The sequence below is a fragment of the Mangifera indica genome, chromosome 10 (assembly GCF_011075055.1).
Source record: "Mangifera indica cultivar Alphonso chromosome 10, CATAS_Mindica_2.1, whole genome shotgun sequence".
Lineage (NCBI taxonomy): Eukaryota > Viridiplantae > Streptophyta > Magnoliopsida > Sapindales > Anacardiaceae > Mangifera > Mangifera indica.
The window spans coordinates 1,847,412-1,860,982 of NC_058146.1; the positions used below are offsets into that span (position 1 = coordinate 1,847,412).

The 13,571-nt window shown below is 35.9% G+C and overlaps 4 protein-coding genes across 4 annotated transcripts; all 4 read left to right on the plus strand.

Annotated features, from left to right (window-relative positions):
• Positions 1-247: 247 nt before the first annotated feature.
• On the plus strand, positions 248-685 carry LOC123227779 (auxin-responsive protein SAUR64-like). Its single transcript, XM_044652903.1, has one exon. The coding sequence runs from the start codon at positions 248-250 to the stop codon at positions 683-685; it is 438 nt and encodes a 145-aa protein (XP_044508838.1).
• Positions 686-2,688: 2,003 nt separating this feature from the next.
• On the plus strand, positions 2,689-3,432 carry LOC123228380 (auxin-responsive protein SAUR64-like). The gene has a single exon (XM_044653758.1). It carries the CDS (start codon positions 2,781-2,783, stop codon positions 3,225-3,227), a length of 447 nt encoding a protein of 148 aa, XP_044509693.1. The 5' UTR covers positions 2,689-2,780; the 3' UTR covers positions 3,228-3,432.
• A 946-nt stretch (positions 3,433-4,378) lies between these two features.
• LOC123227780 (auxin-responsive protein SAUR62-like) lies at positions 4,379-4,726 on the plus strand. The gene has a single exon (XM_044652904.1). The coding sequence runs from the start codon at positions 4,379-4,381 to the stop codon at positions 4,724-4,726; it is 348 nt and encodes a 115-aa protein (XP_044508839.1).
• An 832-nt stretch (positions 4,727-5,558) lies between these two features.
• On the plus strand, positions 5,559-6,228 carry LOC123228307 (auxin-responsive protein SAUR67-like). The gene has a single exon (XM_044653661.1). The coding sequence runs from the start codon at positions 5,690-5,692 to the stop codon at positions 6,134-6,136; it is 447 nt and encodes a 148-aa protein (XP_044509596.1). The 5' UTR covers positions 5,559-5,689; the 3' UTR covers positions 6,137-6,228.
• The last annotated feature ends 7,343 nt before the right edge of the window (positions 6,229-13,571 follow it).

Below are 13,571 nucleotides of genomic sequence, written 5' to 3' on the forward strand. Positions count from 1 at the left end.
CCTCGTAATTTGTTTCTTTCCATTGGTCAGTACCATTTGCTGTACTTGGTGAATTACTGGGATGGTGAAAACCAGACAAAATTACTTTCTGTTTTTGCTGGCAAGACAAGACAACGTGGTTGAAGGGATTTCTTGTAAAAATCTACAACAAATGGAAGTTCCTTTAGGCCCTTTGTTGTATAAAACAACCCAACACCACTTTTGATTCGCTAATCTCAAAGATCTGCCTCCAACTTTACATTTCATCATGGTCAATTCCAAGAACCTGTTCAAGATGCCCAGGAACTGGCAAAATTTTGCTGCATTCAGAAGGAAGAGAAGTTCACTATCAAGAAATGAAGGCAGTGATGGCAATACTTCACCTTTGCTTGCTCACAAGGGTCATTTGTTTGTCTACACTACTGATCAAAAACGCTTCTCGATTCCTTTGGTGTACCTTCAAAAGAAGATTTTTAGAGAACTATTAAGACTGTCTGCAGAGGAGTTTGGGTTGCAAATTGATGGACCTATTACTTTGACATGTGATGCATTATTTATGGATTACATTGTCATGTTAATTGAACAAGGTGCGCCCGAACACCTAGAAAAAGCATTGCTAATGTCAATTGCTACGAGCTGCTGCACATCTATATCCCTTTTCCAGGATGAGAAATCAAGCAAACAATTACTTGTTTGCAGTTGCTGAATAATTCAAACTTATTTGTTAATAATCAATATGTCATTGAAAAGACCAGAAATTTTTTTTTTTTTGAATAACGAACACAGAAGTTTCTTTTAATCCATGATTAGGTATATTTTCAAAGTTTTTTAAGTATTGGAGACACCAATCTTAGTATTTTTACAGTAGTCCAGTGAGTTTCATTTGGGTAGTGCATGCAAAGTGCAAATTTATTGACAGTTAAAGCTTTATTTGGTCATATAAAGGACAAATATTGAAGGGATCCAATCACACGACAAAATTGTTGCAAAATGAAGAGGAAGAACCATCAAATAGGATTTGTGGTGAATGTGAAGAAATAGGAGTGCCCACTTCCTTGGTATCAGCCAACTTAGTTCGCTCCAATAAATCATGGATATTCTCCTTTTGAATGAGAAAAACGCCACCATTAACAGGAATGAATTCAATGCCTAGAAAATAGTTCAATGCTCCAAGATTTTTAATTGAGAATTTGGCAGAGTGCAACAATGAATTGATCAATAAACTGGTACAAAAGCTCTGTTACGCAGCTCACAAGCAGTAAGGGTCGAATTGAAGTGTTTGTAGGAGAGATGTCAAGTTTATAAGTGCGTCCATATCGTTTGGGTTGTTAAGTTAAAACTTTGAGCTCCTTAAACTATCAAAATATATTTTGGGTTGCAAAATTTAAAAACAAAATTGTGTCTAAAGTGATCAATATTTTGAGAGTTATTGATACAAGGATATTACAAATGATAATAACATGGTGTGTCAAAGCTGGTTATCAGATTATTTGACCAGGAATATTACATTTTGATTTGATTGTCTCATTAAGTACAAATTCCAAAATGAATGAAATTCTCTTGGCTGAGACTGGTTCCTTGAATTTTGACCCAACCCACTTGATGTGCTGATCTTTGGACTTGACCAAACAAGTCCAACGGACTAAATAGTAGATTCAGCTTGACATCACATGGCTGTGCTTCAAATTGGCAAAGAAGTGGCAGAACCTGGCTGCAAGAAAGCGAAAGAGAATCTCATTGTCAAGAACACCTGCAGTATCTGAAGCAGAGAGTTTACAGCACATCTTCAGTGGCTGAGAGGGATCATTTTTGTAATATAAACAGCTGACTCAAAAAGCTCTTTGTTATTTCCTTAAATTATCTTAAGAATAAAATCATTCAAGAGCTCTTCAAAATGACAGAAGATCAGTCTGGACTTCCCAGTGCTGGACCGTTGCCGGACCTGTGACATTAATCTCAGTGATCTAAAGGCACGCTGCTAGAGATGTAGAGAAAGCATTGCTCATGTCCTTAGGCACTGGTCTCAGTTTGTGGTCTTCATACCCAGCAATCACTAATTTGCACCTTTTAAGGCAATTCTTAGTTTAGTTGAATACTTTTATACAAATTACAATACTGTAGAAAATACTTTATACATTAATATTAAATCCTTAAAGTTCCTTCATAATTAGTTACCCTTAAGGCAAACAGTGTTATTTTCAGCAAAGAATCCCAACTGATTAGAAATTAAGTTGGGTATTTTTATGTAAGTGTAAAGGAAATCTGACTCTTTAAGCTAGAATTAGGGTGGAAGAGTTCTAATAGCATATTTCAAGGCCCAACATTAGGCAATCTGAGCCATAAGTTTGGTGGTATGCTCATAAGATAGTCATATGCATCTTCTTGTTTCCAGCTTGAACATTATCTCTGCATTCTGTGGTTGACAATGTCTATGATTTTGAACCACCAAGACCAGCACATTTGGACCAACAAGCAATCAAACCGCCCAGCAGGAAGAACATGATATTGTTGTGTGTAAGGCTCCACCTCCATTAGTCAAATTTTAAAGACAACTGGCTAAATTGACCAATTGCCTAAATTGAGACACTTATCCTCATATCAGATGGTTTTGCCTCCCGTAAGTCCCTACACAGGGGTAGCAGCACTAAATGGAATCTCTCCGGCCTTTTGATTATATAAGAAAACCCATTTCAGTGACCTTCAATCCATAGCAAACACAGCATTTCAGTGTTCTTTAGATCCAACACAATTCTCTCACACAACAAAAGATCATTTTCTCTAGTTAACAGAGAAAAAAAAACATGATTAGTCCAAAGAAGCTAATCAAATTAGCAAAGAAGTGGCAGAAACTGGCTGCAAGCAAGCGAAAAAGAATCTCATTGCCCACAACCACTGGGGTTGTTGAAGCAGAGAGTTGCAGCGCATCTTCAATGGCTGAGAAGGGTCATTTTGTTGTATACACTACCGATCAAAGGCGCTTTGAGATTCCCTTAAACTATCTTAAAAATAACATTATCAGGGAGCTTTTTGCAATGGCAGAATATGAGTTTGGATTTCCAAGCGGTGGACCTATCACATTGCCTTGTGATGCAGTTTTCATGGAGTATGTAGTCTCTTTGATTCAAAGGCACGTGGTAGAAGCTTTAGAGAAGGCATTGCTTATGTCCTTGGCTACCGGTCACTGTCTGCCAACTTCAAGTTTCTGTGGAGAGCAAAGGAACCAACAATCACTGCTCTATGGCTTCTAAAGCCAACCACAGGCGGATTTTTGTAAATAGTACACAACACTGTAGAAAGCTAACTGATATATTGATGAATATATAAATATATTCATGTGAGCTAATATGTTGATCAGATTCAAAGAAATATGTGTTGCCATAGTTGTATATTTGCCAGATGCAATGAATGAGATTGTGGCTTTTCTACATAAAATGGGGAAAGATTGCAAAGAAATTGAACCTTTAAATTTAATATATAATTCTTTTGCGAATGTTACTTCTTGATCCACATCAATATATGTTCTTGTTTGATGTTGGCCAGTTCATCCTAATACATAACCGTGTTTAAATCCATCAATTTACTGCATAATTAGCGAACACTGGATATTAATTATATTCTGTGGCCAGTTTTGAAAAATATTTCAGGACATAGAATTCCAACAGGGTATTTCCAACTTCAGTGATGGGATCCTGGCAGCTATATCTTTTTGTATAAAACTGTTGCATTCGATTATTATTTAATAAGATTAAAAAACGGACAAGTTATTCAGAAAATTTCCTCTGTATTTTTTTATCTTGTTGTTTGAGTATTTTTCCTGTGTCCTTAATCCACAAGACAGAAAAAAATGTGCTCCCGTAAAAGATGTAGAATTTCCAAGTACATGCAAAGATGGTCACAAGCAAGCATATATTGCTATATAACACCCACATGCAAACGAAAGATTATTTTGAAATTATCACCAAAATAGTATATTTTAATTATGTAGTTAACCAAACAAAGTTTTTATGTAACATCGATGGTTTGTTTAGATATTATCCATTTTGGATATAATCAAAATACATTTTAATAACTTAAAAAAGTTTACAAGATATTTAATTAGTCATATTTTAACATTCTGAAGCGGAATATACATCCAAACTTAACATCTTTTCAATGTTTTGCCCATAAGAGATTTGTCTAAGAGTGTCACATGGTGGTTATCCTATCAACCCAGCACAAAGACAAAATATATTGTTGGTATACGGTGTTGTCTTTCCCTGTCTATGAATAAGACCAAACTGAAATTCCCTTCTGCACTGCAGAGCCTTAAAAAGAAATCCTCTTTACAGCTTCTGTAATAATAATGATCAACTCAAAGAGGCTCACTGAATTAGCCAGAAAGTGGGAAAAAATAGCTGCAATGGAGCACCGGAGAATCCAATTAATGGCTACTAAAGGCTATTCTATTGTGTACACAGCTGATGATATACGGTTCTCAATTCCATTGGAATTTCTCAGCAAAAGTGTCTTCAGGGAGCTCTTAAGAATGTCCAAGGAGGAGTTTGGACTTCCCACCAGTGGACCAATCACAGTGCCTTGTGAAAGTGCCTTCTTGGAGTATGTCATGTCATTGCTTAGAGGACATATACCTGAGAGTCTGGAGAAGGCTCTGCTAACTTCCCTTGCAACATATCATCGCTCAGAATTCTCTTCTCTTGCTGTAGGACTAGGACACAGCCATCAACAAGTACTTGTTTTTAGCTATTGAAGAAACCGTGATAACAATGACCTTGTTGACTTGTATGCATCTGATGTAATATATTTTCAATTGTAAATATACAGAAAAAACTTTGGTTCTATGATTAGTGGAGTGACCATGATACCTTTGTCGAAAATGGACAATAGGCTAACCCACTGTACCTTTACATCTTCATAGTTCAAACAATTCACAGACTATTTAACTAGTTTAATCTTAACATCCATTCATATATAACCCAATATCTCTCATGTTTTATTGATGTGGGATTTGCCTAGAAATGTCACAGAAAGATACATTGCAAATAATAGATTATCAACATTGAAAATGTTGTGATGCCATGCCTTTTGTTACTGATTGCTACATAACACCATCTCTTTTCAAGCAAGAGCGTACAAACCAGCAAGTACTTTTTTTGTAGAAATCAATTGAATTTTGTTGTTCGAAATTGTATTTTTCAATGGCAAATCAGAACCTTATTTCAGTCAGCTAGATTGAGCCACAGAAATTTTGTAGGCAGATTACTAGCATCTTAGACCAAACAAGCTGGTTTCTTGTTGCGTATCATTGCAGATCCAAAGTGATTGCTTCAAGAAAATTTTCATCTTCTTATGTCATATTGATGGTTCAGACTGCTTCTGGTAGTTTTGAGCTGTCACAAAGTACAAACCCACATGGACAAAGAAAAAACCAATATGGTGCCCTGCAGAGGTCCACCTTGTTTTCAAGCATGGCCCATCATGCCAACCACCTAAATATTCCTTCGCCATTGTTTCACATGGTTTTGTTTCATATAATTCCCTGCAGTTGGGTAGCAATATTAATGGGAGTGTCCCTTGACTTACAACTATATAATCAACCCATTTAAATAGACTTCCATCCAGAAATTCCAGCGTTTCAGTGTTTCAAACTTTCAATATCCAATTCTCCTCACATTCATTTGAAAATCTTTTTTATCTAATAACAAGAGTCAACATGATTAGCCCAAGGAAGCTAATAAAAATGGCAAAGAAGTGGCAGAAAGTGGCTACTAGTAAGCAGAAAAGCATCTCATTGCCAAAGGCCACAGGGGTGGTCGATTCAGAAAGTTGCAGCACATCATCAGTGGCTGAGAAGGGCCATTTTGTTGTGTACACTGCTGATCAGAGGCGCTTTGTAATTCCCTTAAGATATCTTAATAATGACATTATTCAAGAACTATTTACAATGGCAGAAGAAGAGTTTGGACTGCCAAGCGGTGGACCTATCACATTGCCTTGTGATGCGGATTTCATGGAGTATGTAATCTCTTTGATCCAAAGGCATGCAACGAATGATGTTGAGAAGGTGTTGCTCATGTCTTTAGCCACCAGTCGCTGTTTACAGTCTTCAGATCTCCATCAAGTGCAAAGTAACCACCAATCACTAATTTGCAGCTTTTAAAGCAACCATAATTGGATATTTGTAAGCAGTTTACAACACCTTGTAGCAAGATAGTTGATACATTAATGTAAAGTTGATAAAATTTTCCTCCACTTTAAGTTGTTCCTGAGATTTACTTTCCTTTCCTTTTTATGAGAAAATATTTTCCAATGCAATCTGTCCTGCCCTATACAAATCCCTGCTGTGATATTCTAAGGGTAAATCAATCTTAGGCCAAGAAAAGAAAGACTTTGTTTAGAAAAACGCATTAACTGCAGTGGATATTCACAATACTATCTTGAAAGGCCTGCTCTTCAAAATGCTCCTCTTGCCTAGTCAGTCTCGGATGTAGCATATCATTAGTCGCTGAACTAATTGGCAGAGAAACAAAAGGGTGCCTAAATTGCTCTAGCCTGGTAGGTTGATGCCAAGCATATTGCTCTAACCTGCAAGATTTGATCACATCCCTTCATTTTTGGTTCTAGCGTCTAAAAGGGTTGAAACGTTTTCTTTTCTCCCTGAAATAATTTACAATAATATGGAAGTTGCATATCTGAGAAACAAGGTAGATGCAACCGAGAAAGATTGGAAGATAATGAAAATTAGGCAGTCTTAAGCCATAAATTTGGTGGTATGCTCATAAGATAGTTGCATGCATCTTCTTGTTATCAGATTAACCAGTATATCTGCACTCTGTGATTGACAATGTCTGTGATTTTGAACCACCAAGACCAGCACATTTGGACTAGCAAGCCATCAAACCGCCTAGCAGGAAGAACATGATATTGTTGTGTGTAAGGCTCCACCTCCATATGTCAAATTATAAAGACAACTGGCTAAATTGACCAATTGCCTAAATAGAGACATTATCTTCATATCAAATGGCTTTGTCTCCCTAAAGTCCCTACACAGGGGCAGCAGCACTAAATGGACTCTCTCCAGCCTTTTAGCTATGTTAGAAGACGTGTTTAGGACTGCTGATGTGGAGTTATAAATGTTGCTTAGTTGAATGTTTCAAATTGTTCCTCCTTTTTTTTGTGTTGGTTATGTTTTTTCATGTTTGTGATCATGGCGTAATCTTAGGACCATGATTTTAGTGGGTTGTTATTAATTAAGCTTTAAATTGTAATGTTTCTGATGTCAAGAAAATTAAGTTTCTTTGTTTCAAAATACGTTACTCTCAATTTCCGTAGCAATACTATGTTTTTCTTTTCTCATTCAAAATTACCAACATCTGGTATCAGAGCCCTCTTCTTAAAGGATCTGTGTATGAATTTGACGCATCATGGAAGCAGAAGCCAGTCTCTCCGCAATTGCTCTGGCAATGTTCGACAGAGACAACTTCCAAATTTGGGCAGTACGAATGGAGACATACTTGGAAGCTTTGGATCTTTGGGAAGCAGTGGAAGAAGACTATGAAATTCCTGCACTTTCGAACAATCCCACCATGGCACAGATCAAAGCGCAGAAAGAAAAGAAGACAAAGAAATCAAAGGCAATGGCTTGCTTGTTTGTTGCAGTCTCATCCACCATTTTCACTTGTATCATGTCTTTGAAGTCAGCAAAAGAGATATGGGATTATCTCAAGAACGAATATGAAGGAGATGAAAGAATTAAAGGGATGCAAGTCCTGAACTTGATCAGGGAATTTGAACTTCAAAGAATGAAGGACTCCAAGACAATTAAAGATTACTCCGACAAGCTTTTTAGTATTGCAAACAAAGTGAGGCTTATTGGATATGAATTTACTGACTCAAGAATTGTAGAAAAAATTCTTGTCATAGTACCTGAAAGATATGAAGCAACCATTACTACCTTGGAGAATACCAAGGATCTGTCAAAAATTTTCATAGCAGAATTGCTTAATGTATTGCAAGCACAAGAACAAAGAAGACTAATAAGGGAGGATACAACAACCGAAGGAGCTTTGGCAGCCAAGCATCAAAACGTGGCCAAAAACAAAAGGAAGAAGAAAAAGGATTTTGAAGGAAATAGGGCGAGTAAAGCATCAACCAATGCAAAAGAAAAGAATGAAAATTAGAAAAAATCCTATCCACCTTGCCAACATTGTGGAAAGAAGGGTCATACTCCATTTAGATGCTAGAGAAGACCTGATGCTAAGTGCACTAAATGCAATCAGATAAGGCATGAAGCTATAATCTACAAAAACAAAAATCAACAACATGGTGAAGAGGCAAAGACTGCTGATCAAAGGGAGGAGGATCATCTGTTTGTCGCTACATGTTTCTCTGACATCGAATCAAGTGAGAGTTGGCTTATTGATAGTGGTTGTACTAACCACATGACACTTGATAAGGATTTATTCAGGGAACTAAGCAATGCAAACTCATCGAAGGTTCGAGTTGGAAATGGCAAGTATATGACTATAAAAGGAAAAGGAATAGTTGCAATTTCAACCTGTTCAGGTACAAAGTTCATTTCTAATATGTTGTATGTCCCTGAAATTGATCAAAACTTGTTAAGTATTGGACAACTAATTGAAAAGGGTTATAAAGTTGTGTTCGAAAAAAAAGGTTACTTGATTAAAGATGCAGTTGGCCAAGATATTTTCAAAGTAAAAATGAAAAGGAAAAGCTTTGCTCTAAATCTATTGAAGGAGGAGCAAATTGTTTTCCCAATCAAAGAACATATCACTGAATTATAGCACAAGAGGCTCGCACACTATCATCATCAGGAGCTGCTGCAGATGAAATCCAAGAAGATGGCAAATGATCTTCCAAAACTTGATAATCATAGTCCAAACTACAAAGCATGTTAGCTTGGAAAACAAAGCAAGAAACCATTTCCCAAGGCAACATGGAAAGCATCAAAGAAGTTACAATTAATTCATATTGACATTGCAGATCCACAAAGAATGCCTTCTCTAAAAGGTAGTCTTTATTATGTTACATTCATTGATGATTTCACTCGCATGTGTTGGATCTTCTTTTTGAGGCACAAGTCAGAGATGACTCAAATCTTCTGAAACTTTAAAGCTAGAGTTGAGAACGAGAATGGTGATAGAATTCAAACTCTTAGTTCAAACAATGGCAAAGAGTACACCTCTGAAGCATTCAATCGTTTTTGTGAGGAGATAAGCTTCCAACATCAATTAACTGCTCCATACACTCCACAACAAAATGGAGTAAGTGAGAGATAGAACAGATTCATATTAGAGATGACACGATGTATGCTACATGAGAAGAACTTGCCAAAGCATTTATGGGTTGAACAACAAACACTGTAGTTTTTTTGCAAAACAGGCTTCCCACAAGAGTAGTGAAGGATCAAACACCCTTTAAGGCATGGTATGGTTATAAACGATCTTTGAATTTTCTTAAAATATTTGGATGTTTGTGCTTCACTTATGTTTCACAGATCAAGAGAGATAAACTAGATAAAAGAGGACTTCTAGGCATCTTTATTGGCTACAGCTCAGTTGCAAAAGCTTATAAAGTTTTCCAGCCACAAACTGGTAAAATTATTATAAGCAGGGATGTGTACTTTATGGAAAATGAAGAATGGAACTGGGATGACGCAAAAAAGATAGATCCAACCTCAAAAGAGCCAAATCTTAAGTTTCCTGTTTTGGATACAGCAGAACAAAACATTGGAGATTAGGAGAATGAAATGGTGGATGACAGTCCTATCACAGGCACAAGACTACTTTATGATGTTTATCAAAAATGCAATATTGTTGTGTGTGAACCTATAGATTATGAAAAAGCCAAGACGAATCAAAATTGGATTGCTACAATGAAGGAGGAGTTGTTCATGATTGAAAGGAATAAAACATGGGAGTTGGTTGATCAATCCCAAAACAAAAAGGTAATTAGAGTCAAGTAGGTGTACAGAACTAAATTTAATATTGATGGCTCAATCAACAAGTATAAAGCTAGACTTGTGGTCAAAGGATATACTTAAATACTTGGTGTGGACTACTCAGATACCTTCGCACCAGTTGCTAGACTTGACACCATCAGGCTTTTACTCGCTGTTACAACATAAAAGAATTGAAAGGTGTACCAGTTAGATGTCAAGTGATGTGTGTATTTCATACACACAAATAGGGTTATAATAGTATAGTTTTAAAGTGAATTTTAGTCCATTTTGTCAAATTCTTTAAGTTTTATTTAATCTTGATGGTTTGATCTTATTTTGTTCTTTGAATTATATTTGTAGATGATTTGGAGTCATTCAAGCCCCTTTTAGAGTGAAAATGGAAGCTTAAAGAAGCAAATGAGAAGGGTTTACATCAAGAGGCAGAGGGTAATTATGGGCAGTCTTATGGTCATAATTGGTGCCCATAATTACTGGGCGTAAATTAAAAAAAAAAAAAAGAAAAACAGAAAATAGGGTTTAGTGATAGGTATAAAAAGAAAGTTACGTCTTCTTCACCAGGGGAACCAAATATACAGCAGCTCAAAGGATTTTTAGAGGGAAAAAGCTTCAAGAAACAAGTAGAAGAGGGAAGATCCAAGCTTAAGGATAGAAGACCCAAGAGAATCAAGATTTGAAGACCTTAAAGTTTTTCTTATCTCTCTTATTATCTTCTTTCATTGATTCAAAATGTCTATCTCTCCAACTTTATCTTGTAGTTTGAACTTTATAACCATGAATAGCTAATTTCCTTTGCTAGGGTTTATGATGAATCTATAAATTCTCAAGGATTATGTAATGGGTTTTGATTTTAATTAATGATGATGAATGTTCGATTTAGCAATTGTGATTTTAACTTCTTGCTTGGTGTTAGGGCCCAATATCATGCTTGTTTGTAGATTGGAGTGTGATATTGAGAAATACATACCCATTTAGTTCATGCCTTTGCTAAACCTAGGGTTTTATTTAGAGATAAATATAAACTTTTTGTGGGTAAATTGATTGTCATAGAAATTAATGGGTTTTGATTAACAACATACCACGAAAGTAGGTAAGCTTTTAATCTTAACACGCCTAATTAACCTTGAGAGAGGAATTGGGTAAAATAGGATAATCAACCATCAACAATTCATCTTATCATTGATTTTAATTGGATTCGTTACTGATTTTTGAGTAATTGATAGTGAAATCATAAACCCTAGGCTTCTTTATAATTGGTATTTCACTTATAATTTGTTAGGTAATTATTTTCCTTTGATAATTTCTATTTAGTTAGTCGCTTTATTTTATTGTTTTTAATTCAATCCCAATCCATAGCATTTTTATTTCTTTAGCTAATTTAAATTACAAAACAAACTAGTATTCAACAACCAATCTCTGTGGGACCGACATCTTTCTATATTACTTGATTGACTCGTATACTTGCGAGCCAAAGGCAACATCAAGTCAGCGTTCTTGAATGGTTTTCTGTAAGAAGAGATTTATGTAGAGCAATCGAAAAGTTGTGTAAAGGAAGGAGAAAAAGACAAAGTCTATCTTCTTAAAAAGGCACTTTATGGATTGAATCAAACTCTAAGAGCTTAGTACAGTAGGATTGATCAACATTTGCAGAACTTGGGATTTGCAAAAAGCTTATCTAAATCAACATTATATGTCAAGCATAATGAAGCTAACATTTTTATCATCTCACTATATATGGACAATCTGCTTGTGATAGGAAACAACATAAGTATTGCGGAGAAATTTAAGCAAGAGATGATGGAGTTTTTTGAGATGATAGAATGAATATGAAGTCTTCATCTGTCAGAAGAAATATGCCAAGGAGATTCTGAAGAAGTTTTAACTCGAAGAATGCAAAGAAATGAGCACTCTAATGAACTCAAAAGAAAAGCTCTATAAAGAAGATGGAACAGGGAAGATTGATTAGGCATATTTCAGAAGCCTGATTGGTTGCTTGATGTATCTCACAACAACTCGGCCTAACATCTTGAATGCTATAAGTATTTTGTCTCGGTTTATGCATTGTGCAAGCGAATGACATCTCAAGGCTGCAAAGAGGGTGCTTAGATATGTGAAAGGCACGTGTGATTTTGGCATTAAATTCACAAAGAGCAAAGAGTTCAAGCTGGTTGGTTTCTCAGATAGCGATTGGGAAGGTTCCATTGATGATATGAAGAACACTTTAGGCTACTGTTTCACACTTGGTTCTAGTGTTTTCTCATGGAGCTCGAAAAAACAAGAAATTGTAGCTCAAACCACAGCTGAAACAGAGTTTATTGTTGCAACAGCTGTTGTTAAGCAAACTTTGTGACTAAGGAAGATTTTAATCGATCTTAATTTCAAGCAAGAGGAAAGCACGGAGATTCTTGTTGACAACCAAGTTGTTATTGCTATCTCTCAAAATCCTGTGTTTCACGGGAAAACTAAGCACTTTAATATTAAGCTATTCTTCTTAAGGGAAGTACAAAAAGATGGAGTTGTTGCTCTTGTCTACTACAAAATAGAAGATCAGGCTATAGATGTTTTCACCAAGCCATTGCCAGTTAGCAAGTTTAAATTTCTGAGGACAAAACTTGGAGTTTGCAGCTTCTAAAGCAAGGAGGAGTGTTAGAAGACGTGTTTACGATTGCCGATGTGAAGTCATAAATGTTGCTTAGTTGAACGTTTCAAATTGTTCCTGTTTTTTTTTTTTTTTGTGTTGGTTATTTTTTTCATGTTTGTGATCATGACATAATCTTAGAATCATGATTTTAATAGGTCGTTATTAATTAAGCTTTAAATTGTAATGTTTCTAATGTCAAGAAAATTAAGTTTCTTTGCTTCAAAATCATTACTCTCAATTTCCATAGCAATACTCTGTTTTTATTTTCTCATTCAAAATTACCAACAAACTATATAAGAAAACCTATTTCAGTAGCCTTCAATCCATAGCAAACACAGCATTTCAGTGTTCTTTAGATCCGATGCAATTCTCTCACAAATATAAAATCATTTTCTCCGGTTAACAAAAGAAAAAAAAAAACATGATTAGTCCAAAGAAGCTAATCAAATTAGCAAAGAAGTGGCAGAAACTGGCTGCAAACAAGTGAAAAGGAATCTCATTGCCCAGAACAACAGGGGTTGCTGAATTAGAGAGTCACAACACATCTTCAATGGATGAGAAGGCTCATTTTGTTGTATACACTGTTGAACAAAGGCGCTTTGAGATTCCCTTAAACTATCTTAAAAATAAAATCATTAGGGAGCTTTTTGGAATGGCAGAATATGAGTTTGGATTTCCTTGCGGTGGACCTATCACATTACCTTGTGTTGCAGTTTTCGTGGAGCATGTACTCTCTTTGATTCAAAGGCACGCAGCAAAAGCTTTAGAGAAGGCATTGCTTATGTCCTTGGCCACCAGTCGCTGTTTACCAACTTTAAATCTCTGCGGAGAGCAAAGTAACCAACAAGCACTGCTCTACAGCTTCTAAGGCCAACCACAGTTGGATTTTGTAAATTGTTCATATCACTGTAGAAAGATAACTGGTATATTCATGAATACATAAATATTTTCGTTTGAGCTATTTAGCTTGCAATC